Source organism: Oncorhynchus kisutch, linkage group LG10 (assembly GCF_002021735.2).
Source record: "Oncorhynchus kisutch isolate 150728-3 linkage group LG10, Okis_V2, whole genome shotgun sequence".
NCBI lineage: Eukaryota > Metazoa > Chordata > Actinopteri > Salmoniformes > Salmonidae > Oncorhynchus > Oncorhynchus kisutch.
Window position 1 is genome coordinate 36,821,850 of NC_034183.2, and position 20,221 is coordinate 36,842,070.

At 42.7% G+C, this 20,221-nt stretch overlaps 1 protein-coding gene across 3 annotated transcripts in view; it reads right to left on the minus strand.

Annotated features, from left to right (window-relative positions):
- Positions 1–3,185: 3,185 nt before the first annotated feature.
- Positions 3,186–20,221, minus strand: part of phactr1 (phosphatase and actin regulator 1) — an 80,822-nt gene continuing 63,786 nt past the window's right edge. For 2 of the 3 annotated variants that reach the window (XM_031833612.1, XM_031833613.1), the window contains exons 2-13: positions 16,522–16,686; positions 13,206–13,286; positions 12,418–12,543; positions 12,023–12,229; positions 11,579–11,852; positions 9,917–10,104; positions 9,137–9,293; positions 6,243–6,298; positions 6,069–6,130; positions 5,144–5,284; positions 4,955–5,031; positions 3,186–4,138 (exon numbers count right to left, since the gene is read on the minus strand). In XM_031833612.1, coding sequence (XP_031689472.1) covers positions 4,123–4,138; positions 4,955–5,031; positions 5,144–5,284; positions 6,069–6,130; positions 6,243–6,298; positions 9,137–9,293; positions 9,917–10,104; positions 11,579–11,852; positions 12,023–12,229; positions 12,418–12,543; positions 13,206–13,286; positions 16,522–16,686 — 1,550 coding nt within the window. In that variant the 3' untranslated portion in view covers positions 3,186–4,122. Of the gene's footprint in view, positions 4,139–4,954; positions 5,032–5,143; positions 5,285–6,068; positions 6,131–6,242; positions 6,299–9,136; positions 9,294–9,916; positions 10,105–11,578; positions 11,853–12,022; positions 12,230–12,417; positions 12,544–13,205; positions 13,287–16,521; positions 16,687–18,148; positions 18,820–20,221 lie in introns of those variants that run through there. The other variant, XM_031833611.1, reaches the window with a different exon arrangement.

A 20,221-nucleotide genomic window follows, 5' to 3' on the forward strand; every position in this document is an offset into this window, starting at 1 on the left:
AATTTTTTTAATTGGGCCGCTAATTTCCTACATTTCTACACTATCTAATATGACCCATGGCCCTATAGCTGTCTCTCTTTAGAACAAAAAGTAAGCAAAAATGCCCACAATCATCAGGATCGGTAAGGGCAGTGGTGTAAAGTACTTAAGTAAAAATACTTTAAAGTACTACTTAAGTCGTTTGAGGTATCTGTAATTTACTTGACCAATTATATTTTTGGCTACTTTTACATCACTGCATTCCTAAAGAAAATAATGTACTTTTTACTTTTACTACATTTTCCCTGACACCCAAAAGTACTCGTTATATTGTGACAGGAAAATTGTCCCAATTCGCACACTTATCAAGAGAACGTCCCTGCTCATCCCTACTGCCTCTGATCTGGCGGACTCACTAAACACAAATGCATTGTTTGTAAATTATGTCTGAGGGTTGGCATGTGCCCCTGGCTATCCATCAATATAAAAAACAAGAAAATTGTTTGATTAATATAAGGAATTTGAAATGATTTACTTAATATACTTAAGTACATTTTTAGCAATTCCATTTACTTTTGACACTTAAGTATATTTAAGACCAAATACTTTAAGACTTCTACTCAAGTAGTATTTTACTGGGTGACTTTCACTTTTACTCAAGTCATTTTCTGTTCATCTTTACTTTTACTCAAGTATGACAATTGAGTACTTTTTCCACCACTGGGTAAGAGATCCTTATTGAATGTTTATTGATTGATAAGACTGAACTAGATCAATGATAATTCAAGCATCAATATTGTGTTGCACCTTTAACCAATAGCCTAACAACTCTCACAAATAAAGTACAAAGATGTAACTTTTGATCGTCCATATTAAGACATCCTCTATATCAAATTGTAGCCAGACCAGCCAGCCAGCCCGAGCCGCCTGCAAGCCTGACCCCAACACCCCCACCAGTCTAGTCAATAACTCTACTCTCTCCCCAACAACTTCCTTCCCATCTTTTTTTTGTCTCAAGAAAGGTTTGAAAAACCAAAGTTGAATAAAAGCACCCATATACCTACACATCAACACACACAAACAGTACATCCTCCATATGATATCATAGGCCTAATAATTCTGTAGAGCTCTTTTTGTACACAATAAATCGGGGTCACCCCGTCCTGCCCCTAGGGGTCCACGGCCCTGCAGCGCCCCAACCCAACACACCCCACTCATCTTTTAGGATCTTAGTGAAACATTCATTATTGGTTTCAGGTGTGTTAAGCCAAGGCCAGAGTGACAACCAACAGTACGACAGACCCCCAGGGCCAGGACTGAGCAGCCCAGCAGCTAGGGATTGTATTAATAGGTATCTCCCCTGATGTGGGCATGTATTCAATACAGACTCCTTTTGACTGTAACTGCTGCTGGCAACAATTGAATGACGTTCTTTTGCCGACGTTTACTGACACCAGTCATATTCAACAGGTGATGCACGTTCGGAAACTCCTCAGTTATTCTGCACTCTGGCACACTCAGAGGAATGTTTAGAAATCGGAGTAGATAGCCGGAGTGAATTTACGAACGCTGAGCCTTTTTCTGAAATATTTTATACACATGGTGTATGTGTATAAAATATTTTAGAAAAAGGCTCAGTGTTGTTATCTTTGCAATGCGAGGTATTTAAAGGTATTAAAAACATGGGTGTCAATGATTTTGACCCCTACCTATTTTTGAAAAAAGATGATTACTTTATCCAGGGTGATAATAATTCCGTACACCACTGTATGTATGGAATAGAGAAGGTTGAAGAAAAAAGCAGTTATGAACATTTTTTAAATATTTTTTTATATATATTTCCTTTATATAAGAAACTGCATACATCACAAGCCCCGTTTATACCTGGTGCTTTCATAGGTTGGTTGTCCTGATCTTTTCTACATTCTGATTGTGCCCACATTTCCAGAAATGTGTCTACACAGGCTATTAAAATGTCTTATCTGTCCACTATGTCTTTGTTGTGACTAGATTTCCTTCCTTTATTCAAATTATTTCACAGTTATTCTTTCAAAATAATATTTATTTATTGTAAGATATGTTGATGTAATCAGTCAATGGTGCCACCTGGCAATGATTTTAGACAGCAGAAAAACAATGATTTAAATGGTTTCTCTGTCCAGATCTTTCTACACAATGCATGCCTGACTACCTCCGGAAGTGGGAAGAATGATCTGATCACAATCAGATCACAATGTGTCTTTTGATTTTCTACACCTGCCTAATAATGTGGGCAAAACCAGAATTTGGACAAGATCCGGACAAAGGACCCAAGTTAGAACCAGGTATAAACAGGGCTATAGAAGATGAACAAATAGTTAACAATCATCACATGCAGTTTCCTTCTGTACAAAAAAGAAAAACATTTAAATTCATTTAAATATTTAAGTTTCTTTTGTATTATGTACATATATTATACAAAGAGTGTCCTCTTTTGTTAGTTTGGATACAGGAGACAGGCACAGGGAAACAACACTGAGTCTTGGGTCGTGTTAATGAAGCACTCCGTTGTAAAACATTGTCCTGTTTTGTGCCTAATGAACATGTACGCACACACACACACACACACACCACAAGTCAAAGGGTTCAGACTAAACGATCAAGACCAACTCATCAACTGCATGTGTTCATTGTTTTTCCTTGTATTTTGAGGTGTCTGGCTTCTTGTGAGCAAAAGGTGGTACTGTACTTTCATTCACAGCCAAAGGGTGGTCTAATATAGGTTCTTCACTATGAGGCCAAACCAGGTGGAACCATACAATTCCTGTTTTGAGAACATTGAGAAATTGAACAATTCCATTCCATTCAGAACTGATACTTACCAGTCTATGGAGCACGCTACTGAAACATTATATTGACAACATACTTGATCAAATGTCATTCAAACAAAGTACATTTGGCAATGTTTTCATCCCTGTAAACAATACAACAGGCACAGTGACACTATACAGAGGGTTGCAGAACTCTCAACAGTAATAATGATGATCTGGGTTGCATTCAAGATCACAACAGCATTTCAAAGTGCATTTGGTATTGAGCGGGTAGCTCTCTGAAATGTTCCCAGTACTTGTTCACTTGAATGCAGCCCAGAAAGACAGACAGATGGAGGACAGAAAAGTTCAATTATTGCTTGGTTCACATTTCAATATCCCAACATGAACACAACATGGACAGGAGAGTTTTGTGTTGTATTTCAACGTTTTTAGAGGTAAATATTCCGATCATATTCTCCTACTACAGTTTCCTTCAGAATAGCACATACCGGGTACGGTATTGTAAAATAGTACTTTAACCACAACACACTTATTACAGAATCCTATTCTGCAGTACTATCAGATTAAAAGGGTCCTTCTGTTTTGGAAACAGCAGCCCACAATGGAAAATAGTCAAACTAATAATGTACCAAAAAGTATTAAAAAGGCAGGAACATTAACCAATGGAGGATAATCATTTTTTAACCAATCAGTTGTAGGATGTCTCTCTGTATTCCTTACGGATGCCCTCCCAAACTCAATCTCCCACAATCTCAAAGTCTTGTTGGCACAGATATAGGAATAGAGTTCCATAACCCCTCCGTAGAGTACCGTCAAAAACTAAAGTGCAGTAAAGTAAACACATTATCTTCATAATTAAAAAGGATAATAAAAGGCTGTTAAAAACAATACGTTTTAGTCCATATAATCTCCGTTTAGAGGAGAACCCAGTCAGTCAGTCCATCCAGTGCTTTCCATCAATCTCTCTCCATGTGTACGATGCTCCCTCTCCACAACCCCAACATGGCCACACTGTGACCTCTCTATAAACACAGAACCAAGATACTGTTGTGATTGGTCCAGTCTGCCCTCTCTAGATATTGGCACATATTTTGGGTCAACACTGGAGCCTGGAGTAGGTGTCAGCTGCCCAGTTCTGTACACACACCCCTCCAGGTTCAGATTACGTTTCCGGTCAGTTTCAGTACATGTTCTACTCTGGTTCTAGTGTGGTTCTGGTCCAGTTCTGGTCTTGTTGTGTTCTGGTCTGGAAGCGAAGGGGTGTGGTACACAGAGGCAGTAGTTTGCGATCCAGCACTTGAGGTTATTGTAAAAGATGGCAGAAGAAGAACTACGGTCGATGAAACCTACAGGACAGAGAAAGAGAGACAGAGAGAGAGAGCTAATTGAAGTTTTTTCCCAAAACGCTATATCCACCAATTTTAAACACTTGTGTTTTCTCATCAGCAATTATTGCTTCTGCGTACCTTCATGTGTGTGTAAAATATTACTGTTCTCAGATTTCTTATCAATAGATTGTTAGAGGTGTATGAAAATGGGCTTTTATTTGCTAAATGCTATTTTAACTGTTTAGATGGAATGGAATGTTCGTATCCTGTATATTTGACTGTGATATGTGGTTGTCTCACCCAGCTATCCTAAGATGAATGCACTTACTGTAAGCCACTCTGGATAAGAGCATCTGCTAAATGACAAATGTTTTACATACAGATCTCATATTACTGTATTGAATTATTTAAAAAACATTTAAATATTGCTGTAACAAATGTAACATTTGTACATTTATTCATACATTTTTTCCCCCGTTATTTACTACATTTGACTGTGTATAACCTAGCAGGACTATTTATTGTGGATAAATAGCATTTAGCAAAAAAAAACTAAAATGGCGCTGAAATGAAACCACCAAGTGATACATTTTAAACAAATACATATCTGTCATTGAACAACCCCATGCCATGATTAGGTAGTGAAAAAGCACACCAATCTCTTTCAGAATTTCTTTAAACAATAAAAGCTCATTTGACAACATTTCTGAAAATGTATATATAGTGTTTTGGAATTCAACTCTTCAAATAGTTACTGTATGCAGCTTGAGGTATGGGCTAGTGTCTTTGTGTTGTATTGCAGTTTGTAGTATGGCTGTGACATACAGTACATACCTGGTGAGATGGCGACTACCCTCATGCACTTCCATCTCTGTGTTTTTAAATTCATTGAGTTCTTTACGTATGGCAGCCTACGAGGGACAAACAGAGCCAGAGATCAGTCGGAGAAAACAGTATTTGCATAACTGTGCATTTGTGTATGTGTGTGTACACACACACACACATGCATGCGAGTGTTATTACCTTATCAGCAGCTGTGAGTCGTGTCCAGGGTTTGTCTGCCCTCCTGTCGTAGTCCTGAGCGTCAGCAACCTCTACGTAGTCACTGAAGCGGGTCAGGATCTTAGCTTCCCTCAACTCCTCCACCGTGGGCCTCTGACTCAACTGGGTACAGGGGGGAAAAGGGTTATCAGAGTGTGTGTGTGCAAAATGTTGTTGGTGTCTGGCAATGACTGACATAACAAGAGAAACATGGCTGATGCACAACCAAATTTCTAAATTGCACCTTGTGTATTCTACTATTGTAACTGTCAACAGTAAGTTGCGACAGAGAGGAAGAGGCAAAGTGAGAGGAACAACCGGGCCCACAATCTGTCTTCTCCAGCAGGTGGCGTTTTATTTATTTTTTATTTTTATGTATTGGCTTATTTGATCGAATAGAAATTTTGGAATTCTTAGGTTGTTACGAGTGTACTGATACAAGTAGGACGTGTGACATCCTAGCAACTTTGAGAAAAAATACAATATATCAGCGTTTTGCCAGTTGTTCAAAAGCCTATAGCCCTCTCATTGGCTAAAATGGTCCCACCTGAACTTGCCTCATCCCCACTGCTTTCTATTTTTTAAGACATTTATTTTCATCTTTAGAGTGGCCACGAGAGTATCTGGTCAATATAATGCATAGTCTGTCGAAGAGAACATGACTGCATTCCAATTTGTTTTGTACAAAAATAACTGTATTTTGGGTCTGGGGCCCCCTAGCGGCCGCAGGGACCTAAGCAGTCGCTTATGTCGTTTATGCCTTGGACCTGCCAGCTGTGTTTGTGTGGTGATTGAGGGTCACCACACACCCACTCATATTTCCAATGGTCTGTCATGTAATGGAAATTGATACCCAATTCCCCCCTCTTAGCCTCTTCCTCCCCTCTCTCACCCTCCCCTCTCTCACCTTTCTCGACAGGCGTTTCTTGAGCTCCCTCATCTCCTCCTGCTCCTCCAGCTCATTGTGGCCTAAGATAGGGGAGAGAGGGAGAGACAGGTTAGAATAGAACAGAATAGACACTTTGTCAATTTTGTAAGAAAAGGAAGTGTGTCTTCTGCCTATCTAGTTTGTGCTACTTACGTTTGAGTATGTTTCTCTGTTCCAGCTCTTCTGTAGTTGGCCGTTGACTCAACCTCCTGAGGAAATAGAACTAGAGTCAGTCTGGACCATTTCCTGATGTGTTTTATTGTGTTTCATTTGCTGATGTCAGAGCAGGTTTTCTATGAGCCGTGACTGCCTCAGATTTACATGTATTTATTTACCACCTCAACAGTCTGACACAATGATTCATACAGCAACCAGAGGGAGGGAAAGAGATGGAGAAAAATGGAGAGAGGGGAGGGAGGAAGGAGTAGGAGGGAAGCAGAGTGGATGGAGAGGGAGATAAATGGAGAAAGGGAGGGAAGGAAGAGAGGGAGAAGGCAAGTTGTAGTGAGTGTGACAAATGAGAGTGGGAGGCAATATAAGGAATTGAAATGATTTGTGAATTCTGTTTCCTTCCTGTATTGCCCAATGATTTATATATACATCAGATGACTGATAGGGGAAGCTGGGGTTAAAGCCAGAGTCCGTACGGGAGTTGCAGTGAAGGGACAATTGGGGAGAAAAAAGTGTAAAAAATATATATGTACAGTGCCTTGCGAAAGTATTCGGCCCCCTTGAACTTTGCGACCTTTTGCCACATTTCAGGCTTCAAACATAAAGATATAAAACTGTATTTTTTTGTGAAGAATCAACAACAAGTGGGACACAATCATGAAGTGGAACGACATTTATTGGATATTTCAAACTTTTTTAACAAATCAAAAACTGAAAAATTGGGCGTGCAAAGTTATTCAGCCCCTTTACTTTCAGTGCAGCAAACTCTCTCCAGAAGTTCAGTGAGGATCTCTGAATGATCCAATGTTGACCTAAATGACTAATGATGATAAATACAATCCACCTGTGTGTAATCAAGTCTCCGTATAAATGCACCTGCACTGTGATAGTCTCAGAGGTCCGTTAAAAGCGCAGAGAGCATCATGAAGAACAAGGAACACACCAGACAGGTCCGAGATAGTGTTGTGAAGAAGTTTAAAGCCGGATTTGGATACAAAAAGATTTCCCAAGCTTTAAACATCCCAAGGAGCACTGTGCAAGCGATAATATTGAAATGGAAGGAGTATCAGACCACTGCAAATCTACCAAGACCTGGCCGTCCCTCTAAACTTTCAGCTCATACAAGGAGAAGACTGATCAGTGATGCAGCCAAGAGGCCCATGATCACTCTGGATGAACTGCAGAGATCTACAGCTGAGGTGGGAGACTCTGTCCATAGGACAACAATCAGTCGTATATTGCACAAATCTGGCCTTTATGGAAGAGTGGCAAGAAGAAAGCCATTTCTTAAAGATATCCATAAAAAGTGTTGTTTAAAGTTTGCCACAAGCCACCTGGGAGACACACCAAACATGTGGAAGAAGGTGCTCTGGTCAGATGAAACCAAAATTGAACTTTTTGGCAACAATGCAAAACGTTATGTTTGGCGTAAAAGCAACACAGCTCATCACCCTGACCACACCATCCCCACTGTCAAACATGGTGTTGGCAGCATCATGGTTTGGGCCTGCTTTTCTTCAGCAGGGACAGGGAAGATGGTTAAAATTGATGGGAAGATGGATGGAGCCAAATACAGGACCATTCTGGAAGAAAACTTGATGGAGTCTGCAAAAGACCTGAGACTGGGACGGAGATTTGTCTTCCAACAAGACAATGATCCAAAACATAAAGCAAAATCTACAATGGAATGGTTCAAAAATAAACATATCCAGGTGTTAGAATGGCCAAGTCAAAGTCCAGACCTGAATCCAATCGAGAATCTGTGGAAAGAACTGAAAACTGCTGTTCACAAATGCTCTCCATCCAACCTCACTGAGCTCGAGCTGTTTTGCAAGGAGGAATGGGAAAACATTTCAGTCTCTCGATGTGCAAAACTGATAGAGACATACCCCAAGCGACTTACAGCTGTAATCGCAGCAAAAGGTGGTGCTACAAAGTATTAACTTAAGGGGGCTGAATAATTTTGCACGCCCAATTTTTCAGTTTTTGATTTGTTAAAAAAAGTTTGAAATATCCAATAAATGTCGTTCCACTTCATGATTGTGTCCCACTTGTTGTTGATTCTTCACAAAAAAATACAGTTTTATATCTTTATGTGTAAAGCCTGAAATGTGGCAAAAGGTCGCAAAGTTCAAGGGGGCCGAATACTTTCGCAAGGCACTGTATTTCATTTTTGTTGAAATACTGTAGAATTAAATGTTTTCATATGGAGGACCGCTCCTACTGGGCAGTGCCAATATGGCCAACCGGTGGCTTCAAAGCCACTCAATGCATCAGCAATCCAGGGTTAATATACATGACTGATATTGCCACAACCCTCCTGTATTCATGTTCTGTCCTCTGTGAGCGTAAAATCCCACATGAAGATGTCTGCCCTCTCACTGGCATATTCAAGATAAAAATTTAAAATAAAAATGTGACAGGCTCTCTGCTACTCTCCCTCCATCCTCTACCTCTCATCAATTTCCCTCCATCCTCCGTCCCTCTACCTTTTCTCACTTCCTCACTTCCAGCTTAGCTTCCTCTCTCCATTATGAGGTGTCATCTATCATGCTATCTTAAGTAGCCCGGTCACATCTCAACCAGGCCACTGCAGGGTGTACAGGTGCTGACTGGGAGATGAGGTGTGTCTGTGTGTGTGTGTGTGTGTTTGTGATTTCAAGCACACTTGAGTTCATCTCTCACCATAACAGCTTGTTGCTTGGCAATCGGTTTGACTGTATGCAACGTGTAAGAGCAGATGAGCCTGCGTGTGTTAGTATGCGTGAATATGACTCGCTCCATGCGAGCTTGGTGCCTATATGATAACGTGACTCAAGTCTCTCCGTTGCTGTAGGGAGGGTGTGCATCTGTATGTGTGTGCGCGTGTCTCTCACCGTGTGAGCTTGGTGCCTATCTGCTGCCTGAACTCCAGTTTCTCCTGGTCTGACTGTGTGGGCAGTATGTTCTTCTCCTCCAGCTCTCTCTGTGACGGACGGTTACTGATCTTAATGGCCAGGGAGTCCTTCCTCAACACCTTCAGAGCCAGGGTACCTATACACATGTACACACACACACGGACACATTTTTTTTATAGAGAGGCCAGAATAAGATCAGCAAATTTTGTCCATAACATTTTGATAAAATTGGAATTACTAGCACCACAGCTAACTCATGCAGTAGCAATTCAACTGTCACAGCAGTTACCCTATCCAGTGAGAGCTACAGGATGGGAGTGTGTTCACTGTTTCCAACCCACTCTTCTGTTTACATCACCCTCTTACAGAGAGGAGAGGTGTGTATAAATACCTCATAGACATAACGGGCCTCAAATCAATCATTCAGACAACTGCTCATGAAAAAAGGTGAAGGGAACTACTGGAACAAGGGATCTGAGGAACAGCCATGGCTTATGTGTGTGTTGTTGACGTAACAGACATGTTACGGAACACCTCTCATTCACACGCCACTGTCACCTCGGTGCTTTGATTGGTCACATTCAACGCTCAAATCAGGGACGTGAACCACAGCTCTGACTGGAGGGGTCCAATGAAAGGAGAGCTCTTAAACCACATATCCCAGCAGCCATTGAGGCTGTTACCAGGAAGCAGGGGCACCAAGCAGAGACCAAACGGCCACCACTGTCTCAAACCAATTATGTATAAACAAACACGTACTTGTAAAGAGTGTTTCATCTTCATCATCTTCCTCCTCTTCCTCATCATCATCATCATCATCGTCATCTTCTTCATCATCCTCATCCCTGTACGAACCAGGTAGTTCTTGATAGTCTTCCTCGTTGGGGAGGTTCTCTTTGTTGTAGTCACATGATATCATCACCGCGGGAACCGCGTGGTGCAGCGAGCTGAGGTCAGTGAGAAAGGTAAACGGTTAGCAAGAGATGGCGGGCGTTTGTGTGTCTGTCCATCCGTGTGTGTGTGGTGTTAGACAGGGGAGTAGTTAGGTAATGTCAGGTTGTTTCCACCATCAGTTCCTATGAAAGGAGCTATGACCTATAACCTCTGCAACTCATGTAAACGGCACCTCAGCTGAGAAAACAAGACTGAAACACTGTAGAAAAACAAGCCAGCGCTCCCTTAATTGCCACAGTAAGTGGCTCCTAAAATAACGTTGGTACCTCACTCTGCCCGGGAAGCATTGCATGACTTATACTGCCTGGACGTAACAGAGATGTAAGGGAGGGATGTAACAGACATGGTCGGCTTTAGAGGCTCACATTACCACACCTAAATCACACAGCCTGCCTCAACTATAGGGGAGACGAGAGGCACAGCGGAAACAAACTGCACACCAATCACAAATGAGCCTTGAGGCAGCGTCACCGATCAGCAAGCAAGCAGCAATCGAGCAACTGCGGAGCTCCCATAACGGAGAATAATGATCTCTGTTGCTTTTACAAACTCAGTTTAAGGTGTGCCCTACATAACATTCAGACAGCAAATGAGTAAATCAAAAAGGGCTACAAAAGGAATAGGATGTCTACATCTATTAGGTGCTCGGGTCCAAAACCACCTGCCGGCCCACCAATTAGAGTGATGGATCATGGGAGGCCAATCTGGCGCCGGCACATCAGTCACAGAGTGTGTGGGTCGATTGCAGAGTGTTCTCCACGTGTGTCATGTGTCTGTGGACAGATGGAGATGGTGTGTGTGTGTGTGTGGCGCTCTAAAATGGTCGGAACTGGTTAGACACCAGCCAATGATACACATACACCCAGAGGTAAAACCAAGGCTCTGGGAATTTGTGCAGCTCCATCTCTGAAGCTGAAGTCAATGCCAGCCATGCTGCTCTCCAGGGAAGGTTTAGATTAAATGGTCTCTGTACTGAGATGTGATTGACCAGACGTTTCAAAATGCTGCCCAGTGCAGATGTAGGTGAGCCAGTTTTCTACAGCAGGAAAATAATCTTGCAGCAATAGGACATGTGAATTATTATGTGGATTGTAATTTATGGACATTTTTGTAGGGGTTGATACATTTTCGTTAAGGGAAAATCATGTCAGAAGACTTTTAAAAACTCAAATACACCAATTTTTCAATTTCCTGTTGCAGGAAAGTTCTCCTGCAAAAGTGTGATCAAATTAAGATCCTACATCTGTATTGTGGCAACTCCCAATTTAACCCTACTGATTAGAAACCCTTAGTCACATGATAAACAAGCTCCTTAACGACCCCATCCAACTCACTGCTGAAGTGTAGACACAGGGCAGGACCAATGGGAATAGAGAAGAAGGCAGACTGGATATGTGAACCATTGAATCCATCCACATGGAGGCATGGATACAAACACACAAACACACACTTCTCCTTAATCCTCACCTCTTGTATCGCTGCATAGTGAGGGCCAGGGTCTTGTTGAGTTCCTCGATGATGCGGCTGGGGGGGTGTAGGGGCACAGGGAGAGTCCCGTAGTGTAGGGAGTGGCCCCCCAGGGACCCCACGTGGTGGGAGGGAGGGGGGCACTTCTGAAAGGTGAGGGCCGAGGGCTCCATGCTCCCCCCCGCACCCACAGGCACACAGATCATCAGCTTCTTAGGAGGTAGAGGAGGCGACAGCTTCATGGACATACAGGGCAGCTTCACTGGCATACCGTCTAGAGGGAGAGAGAAGAGAAAAGAGAGAAGAGAAAAATCAGTCAGATACACAGATTGATACACCCACACAAGCGGCACGCTGGTGGGCTGGGGTACAGTAAAAACAGAAAGACAAGTAAACGCATAGAATGACACAGGGATACGCACATAGACACAGAGGATTACAGACCTGTGATGTGGTTGGGCAGCCTGTTGAACGGTTTGGGGGGTAGCACTGGGGGTTGTTTTTTATGTTTTATGGTGTGATGTGATGACTCTGCCCCAGCCCCTTCGCCTGGATACACCATAACCTTCTTAGTGGGTGGAGGCTGGCTGGGATTCTGGGTGTGGTCTTGTGGACACGCCCCCTCTCCAGACATCTGGAACTCAACTGTACCTGGGCATAGAATAAATCAATTAGATGATATGTTAGAACAGGGTGAATGGAAATGAACCCATAGGTGAGCGTATTGGGAGAAGGCCTGAGATTTGAGAACAACATTGACCAATCAGATGTCATGTAACAGCACAGTGAGAGACTATGAACCATTGCTTGAGTGTGTTGATAGAAGGCCTGAGACGTACCTATGGCTGACCCTGCTCCATCCATCAGCTCAGCTCCATCACATGGTGATGGATCAGACCCTCCTAATGCTGGAGACCTCCCGTTCTCCATCTTCTCCTCCTCTCCTCTCATTACTACCGCCCCGTCTGCAGAGAGAGAGAGAGAGAGAGAGAGAGAGAGAGAGAGAGAGAGAGAGAGAGAGAGAGAGAGAGAGAGAGAGAGAGAGAGAGACAGAGAGAGACAGAGAGAGAGACAGAGAGACAGAGAGAGACAGAGAGAGACAGAGAGACAGAGAGAGACAGAGAGAGACAGAGAGAGAGAGAGACAGAGAGACAGAGAGAGAGAGAGAGAGAGAGAGAGAGAGAGAGAGAGGGAGAGAGAGACAGAGAGACAGAGAGAGACAGAGAGAGAGAGAGAGAGAGAGAGAGACAGAGAGACAGAGAGAGAGAGAGAGAGAGAGAGAGAGAGAGAGAGAGAGAGAGGGAGAGAGAGACAGAGAGACAGAGAGAGACAGAGAGAGACAGAGAGAGAGAGAGAGAGAGAGAGACAGAGAGACAGAGAGAGAGAGAGAGAGACAGAGAGACAGAGAGAGAGAGAGAGAGAGAGAGAGAGAGGGAGATATATATAAAACATGTTCACAGTACAAATCTGGCCTGGAGTCAATCCATGTGGATGCTGTGATGCCGACTGTATGACTTGACTTCGTTTCCGCCAAAAGTATTTTTGATTACGCAACAAAGAACAACTACAACAGTTTTGCCAAAAGTCTCTGCGTTCTAACTTCCCTCTTCTCCCTCTGACCCCTCACCTTTGTCATAGATGTCCTTCATCACTCCTCTCTTGATCAGATCCTCTCTGCTCTGCCGGGTCGACATCTTCCTCTCCAGGACTGAGGGTACAGGATATGACATCACAACAACATTAACTGACATCATATGGTACAGGATTCTACTCTATTCTACTTCATCACCAACTTCACTGTGCTTATAACTGGCCAGCAGAATCGGCACGTTATTTTTCTGATACATTGGTCTCTGTCTGAATCCTGTGAAAAAAATACTGCACAGTGAGTGTAACAGTCAACATACAGTATATTGGCTGCGAGAATATGTGTGACTGTTTGAATTATGCCAAAATGTATGCCATTATTTTAACATGCCATAATAATTCTGTTCAGAAAAAAGCATAAACTGCAACGACAGCTGGGGGAGCAGCATGAGATTAGAAAGACAGCGCCCCACTGGTGTGTGTGTGTGTGTGTGTGTGTGTGTGTGTGTGTGTGTGTGTGTGTGTGTGGACTACCTTGCATAACAAACCATAATGCCGTAATTCATTTTGGTAAATTTACTGCAATAAATGTACAGTTCTCTATTACAGTACAGTAAAGAGCAATGCATTAAGGGGGCTCAACGGCATTCCGCTACACTGCTGTAAAATTGTACAATATAGTACTGTGCACCTGTTTTGCTGTATATTTACAGCAGTATACTGTGAATTATGGTGCATTGTGGGAAAATGTTGTGGATGGCGAAATAATTTCTGGCTCATGAACATATTTTGAGAGGCCCCTGTCAGTGAGAATGCTGTACCAAATGAATTGATATGTGTGTAGTACCTGAACAATTTAAAGTGTACAGGGGACAGATCGGCAGCATGTCTTAAACCTTTACTGGTGTTATGCCTTGTAATCACGGCCAGTTCAGAAGCCTTTGATTAGGCCTCTAGAAATGCAAGTGATTTAAAACACGAAATATCCATTATATGCTGTAAAATACAAATACCTAGCAGCCAACCTGCTTGCATCAATCCCATGTAATTACAGTAAAATACAAATATTATGATAACAGTAGCATTTACTTTCTTACAAGTGGCTAATTTTACAGTATTGTTCTGCTTCGTTGCTCTGATACTACAGTAACTTATAGGAAGCTCATGGCAAGTTACTGTGAATATTACAGTAAAGTACTTTGCACTAGCCAGAGATGGGAAAAGATACCTTTTGATGCATCTTGTTACAAAAATACTTTGAAGACCAATGTATCCTTAACTACAACAACTTTATCAGTAACTGTTACATAAATGTTTTACTTGCAATGACTGTGATAGGTTTGTTTTAGTTTAATGCAGTGATTCCCAAACTGTGGGGAACTTAGTCCGGCTTTCAACTTACTCTGGAAAGTTGTAATAGTAGAATGCACAAGGTGCAATTTCAAAATTGGGAATTTGCATCATCCGCTTTCCACTTGTCATGTCAGTCATAACTTGTCAGAAATGTCCAGATCAACTAGCCCAACGTTTTTAAGCCCATATATTTTGTTGTAATGTTTGAGTCACTCAAAAATTAACATGAATACACATTAGACAATTTAAAGAAAATTATCTTAAAAAACAAAATAAAAAAATCTCTGCACCCCATTACAAAAAGTGTAGAATGTCAGGAAATGAGCTTTAAACCTGTAACATTTTCTCTCCGCCAACAAGAGGGGTGTGAACAGTTTGTGTCACGAACAGTGCTTGTGCCCATAGACATAGACGTGTTCCTCAATGCTGGAAGGGGGGGCTGAGTGAAAAGGTTTGGGAACCCCTGGCTTAATACACTGACTGTAAGTCACTCTGGGCAAGAGCGTCTGCTAAATGACCAAAATGTAAATGTAAAAAACACTTGCAAAGCACACTGCTGTCCACCTTCAAACTATTTTTATTTGGATCAATTTTGGCCTTGTTTGGCACTTGCTGCCTGCACTGTAAATCTAACAGTTTACTTACCACTGTGCTTCCAGTAATGCAATGTAAATTATACAAATAGAGCACGTTGCTGTAGTCAGGTGTTACAGTAATATGCTGGAAATGTGTGTTTCAGTAAAGGTCCTGTAAATCTACAGTAATTTTCTGACTTCTGTGCTGCCAGTAATCTACTGTAAATTTACAGTAACCTACTGGCTACTGTGTTGCCAGTAATTTACTGTAAAAATTACAGGAAATGTTTTACAGTGTAGATATTATACCATAACAATGGTATAACATTATATTAGATATCTTATTTAATTTTGGAGCATTATTCAATTCAAGTGACATTGTTAGCTAGAACTCCAGTATCTGCCATCAAACTGAATCTGCAGGGAATTTTCCGTCAACACTTTCACAGCTGTTCTCTACATTTTTGATGAACAAGACTGATCTTGTGTAAATGTTCTGTAGCAGTATTTGGTCTTTTTAATTTCAAATAATTTATAAAAAGGCTTAAGGGGACAATTATGCTCGAGTCTGTCTGGTCTTGCTGATGTCTAACACGCACGCACGCACACACAATGTAATAATACCACTGTTTAAACTTTAAAGAAGAGCCTGGACATAGCTCCAGTCTCCTGTGTTATCGTTGGCCCCACTGATCCGGTTGGCGATAATATACAGCTGCAGCTGACCTACAGCATTCATGCTGATCCCCTGTTACATAACCATAATATAACTATCATACACCATGCACCTGGCTCTGATGCTTCATGGCACCTATGTGCTATAACTGCTGATCCCGTTACATAATACAACCATCAACCAGTACAGCACCTAGCTGCCCATCATATACTGTAGCATATAGCCACCTAGCACTGCCTTCTGCCTCGTGCCTCATAGTACCTACATTTGTCAACATAATGGAGTCGTACTGTTCCTGCTAAGGGGTGAGCTGGTGAGACCGTGATCTATTCCACAACTGAAGGTTGTAGCTTTAGGACATAAGAGTGCGGCTACTGTGGGGCAGGGGGGAGTGCTTAAGGGGCAAGCAGAGAGGTAGAATACAAGGGATAAATCTAAGTGGTTAGATCTTAGGGCGGTAGATTTTAGGGTTAGGGGAGAGGTAGAAAGCAAGGCCTAGGGCTTCGGGGTTAGGGTTTAGGGAACGTGCCAAACTCATTCCACGGGGGGCAGAGTGTCTGCGTGTTTTCGCTCCTCCCTTAGACTTGATTAGTAAATTAAGGTCACTGATTAGGAAGGAACTCCCCTCACCTGGTTGTCTAGGTCTTAACTGAAAGGAAAAAACAAAAACCAGCAAACACTATGCCCTCCATGGAATGAGTTTGATCCCCCTGGTTTAGGGCTTAGGGTTAAAGGTTAGATATGGTTCTCACCAGAAGATGTCTGCTTGAACTTCTCGCTCTTCTTCTTCCTCCATTTCCACGGCTTGAAGAGACGCCCCAGGGTGGCAAACTTGCTCCGCCTCCGAATGGGAGGGGTGTGTGTGCCAGGGACCAGCGAATCAGATCGCAGCGCCGCTATTCGCTCCACCTCCTCAACTGAAAGAGAGGAGAAGAGAAAACGAGAGAAGAGGAGAGAAACCAGTCACATAATCCATAAAACAATACGATTCAAAGTATGTGGAACTCAGAGGAGCAATTGAAAGAATCATTCTAATTAATACATAAAGACACCATGGAATTAGACATCATTACACAAGAAATGATGAAGAGGGAATGTTTACAGATGAGGTTTACATGTTTTCTCAATATGATGTACATACACAGCCCAGTTTGGTGCCATTCAAACTTCTCAATCTCTATTTTTTTTGTACATCTCTCTTCACTCATCTCTCCATCTCTCTCTCCCTGAGCTATGACGATCTCTGCTGTGTAAGGGAGATGTCAGACTGTTCTAAAGTAAATACAGTTGAGTCCTTACTCAATTTTTCCATCTCTAAACTCCACTCACCTCTAAACTCCCAACAGGCTGGAATGTTTGTTCTTGTTCAAATTCAAATAAAAATACTGACTGTCTCGCTCTTACACACACACACACACACACACACACACACACACACACACACACACACACACACACACACACACACACACACACACACACACACACACACACACACACACACACACACACACACACACACACACACACACACACACCTCTTAGTCTGCACAAGCAGTAAGAGTGTGTAAGTGAGTGTTATATGCCTATATGGCACTGCCCCCTGACCTCACATTCGCACCACATCATGATGAAGGTGCGAGTGTTCTTAGTGATATGTGCACATTGAGGGAATTTGGTCATACTGTGTATAATAGGAGAGAACAAAAAACTAATCCATCCGCTGGAATAGTTTCTGGCAGGGATATAGGAGGGTGGGTCACAGTACAGTAGCAACCTACTACTTTATCTTATCTGCAGTTATAGGTGATTCTAGATCCTTCTCAATCACTATGGATATTCTGGATTGGGGCTACTTGATAAAACCACATATCAACATTATTTCAGTTGACTAGCATGTCTGTTACCTTGGTGAATCAATGTGCCCTGTGTTTGTATAGCCTACAAAGTACAATCTCAGTGAACTATTCAAAGTGGTGCTGTCTGTCTGCTTTGATGATACAGTAGAATTGCGTCACTCGGAGTGGATACATTGTTGCATGTTAGAATAGTAACAGCATACATGTAAAAACCCAGCAGAAGTATAAACAGACTATTAAAATGCTATAGCCTACATCCAATAACGTATCAAAAACAACCAATACACTCATACAGCCACATAAATATTCTGACTCCGAGTAGTGCTATTAGGATTGGGAAAAGTCTCAGCAGTCCCGTCCATCAAGAAAAACTGCCCGCGATGGGGCATATTTTTACAGGCAGTGTGCAAGGCAAGGGAGCGGTCGATTTGGAGGAGCGGCGCCAACATGAAATGGAGATCAAAACATCTCCCTCTTGCTGCTGCTGTGAAAACCTCAACACTATTCTCCCTCCACTCACCGTCCTGAGGGTCAGCGCCACGGCAGTTGCTGCATATGTGCTTGATCTCCTTCCCGATCTGGCAGTGGATTATGAAAGGTATATTGTTGTTGTTTGCCACGGGTTGCTGCGGTAGCTGCTGGAGTTGCTTGCCACTGTCGTTGCGGTTCTTGGACTTCATCCGAGGCAGGCAAAATGCTCTCCTCTTCCGCGGCTTCTCCTCGGTAAGGACTGGGAGTGGGGAGGGAGCGTCGTTACTAGATCCAGAGGAATACCAGGGGCTCATACCGGTGTTTGCAGGACCCGCCATGGTTAGGCAATGAACGGCTGTGGGGTGGACCAGCGGATCCTGATTCCCTCTAGCTCTCAGAGATGGAGGCAGGGGAGTTTGAAACGGTCTCTCCCTTCTGCTCTAGTGCAGCAGACCTAAATCGCTGTCCAATTCGGCCAATCCTTTTGCGCACGGGGGCCAACGACGTCAGAGTTAGGGCTGCGAGATTTGTCCATCTGTATTATCGGTAGCTACATGGCTATGTTCTGTTCATATCCAGTAATTCAATGTTATTTCGCATTTCTTTACGGGTCCAATCCATAGAGATCCTATTCAATTACTTATTTAGTTTGTTTGCCTTAAATTTACTTATATAGTTTTAAATGAATTATTTCGTATTCTAATTCCTAATTTTATGGTCCAATCCCTGTTTATGAATCCTCTACGTCATGACATTTGAAACTGCCTCTCAACTGTATGGACGTGCTGACGGTCTATTTAATCTCCACCCACTACGGAGAACTGACTTTATTCTGTTGCTACAGCCTACACACAATCCTTAATATGAACAGCACTATGAACACAAAAAGCCCTGATATTAAATACAATCTGAACAACAGTGGAGGTATACCTATAAAGCCATCAACATAACATATATATATATATATATATATTCTATAGGCCTACACCCAATCTTTCACTGCACAAACACATACTGTAGGCCTATTCACTACACTAGTGCAGGGGCCTGAACTGCCAAAGAAGCATATTTTCCATTTCCAGTGTTTATCCAGATTCCTCTACTCCTAAACAAACAAGCACACACACACACACACACACACACACACACACACACACACACACACACACACACACACACACACACACACACACACACACACACACACACACACACTAAATAGCTTTACAGCCTGTAGGGAGCTAGAAATACTATACTGCCAAGCTAATGAGATTGTGTGTGTGTGTGCGTTTGCTAATGTAAATCTCAAAACCCTCCTCCAGGCATGTCGCCTTCCCAGCATGCAGTACTGCTATCACAGCTCCACACTTACAGTGAAGTGGGGATTATCACTGCTCAGTGTGTGGGGGTGGGGGTGCATTCTGTCTGGCTACATCACCGCCTGGTATGGAAACTCGGGTGAACACATGTCCCGGATTGTGTGGGACAGTACCGCAATTTGGCCCTTTGTCCCGCAACCAAACAATCACAGTGGCTGGGGTACAAAGGAGCAAAAACATAAATACCAATATGGGGATGAGGTTGTTGGGTGGGCTGTGTACAGGTGCAGTGACCGGTAAGCTGCTCTGACAGCTGATCCTTAAAGTTAGTGAGGGAGATATAAGTCTCCAGCTTCAGTGATTTTTGCAATTCGTTCCAGTCATTGGCAGCAGAGAACTGGAAGGAAAGGCAGCCAAAGGAGGTGTTGGCTTTGGGGATGACCAGTGAAATATACCTTCTGGAGCTCGTGCTACGGGTGGGTGTTGCAATGGAGACTAGTGAGCTGAGAATGCGGGGCTTTACCTAGCAAAGACTTATAGATGACGTGGAGCCAGTGGGTTTGGCAACAAATATGTAGCGAGGGCCAGCCAACAAGGGCATACAGGTCGCAGTGGTGGGTAGTATACGGGGATTTGGTCACAAAACGGAAAGGAACTGTGATAGACTACATCCAATGAGCTGAGTAGAGTGTTGGAAGCTATTTTGTAAATGACATCACTGAAGTCAAAGATCAGTAGGATAGTCAGTTCTATGAGGGTATGTTTGGCAGCATGAATGAAGGAGGCTTTGTTGAGAAATAGAT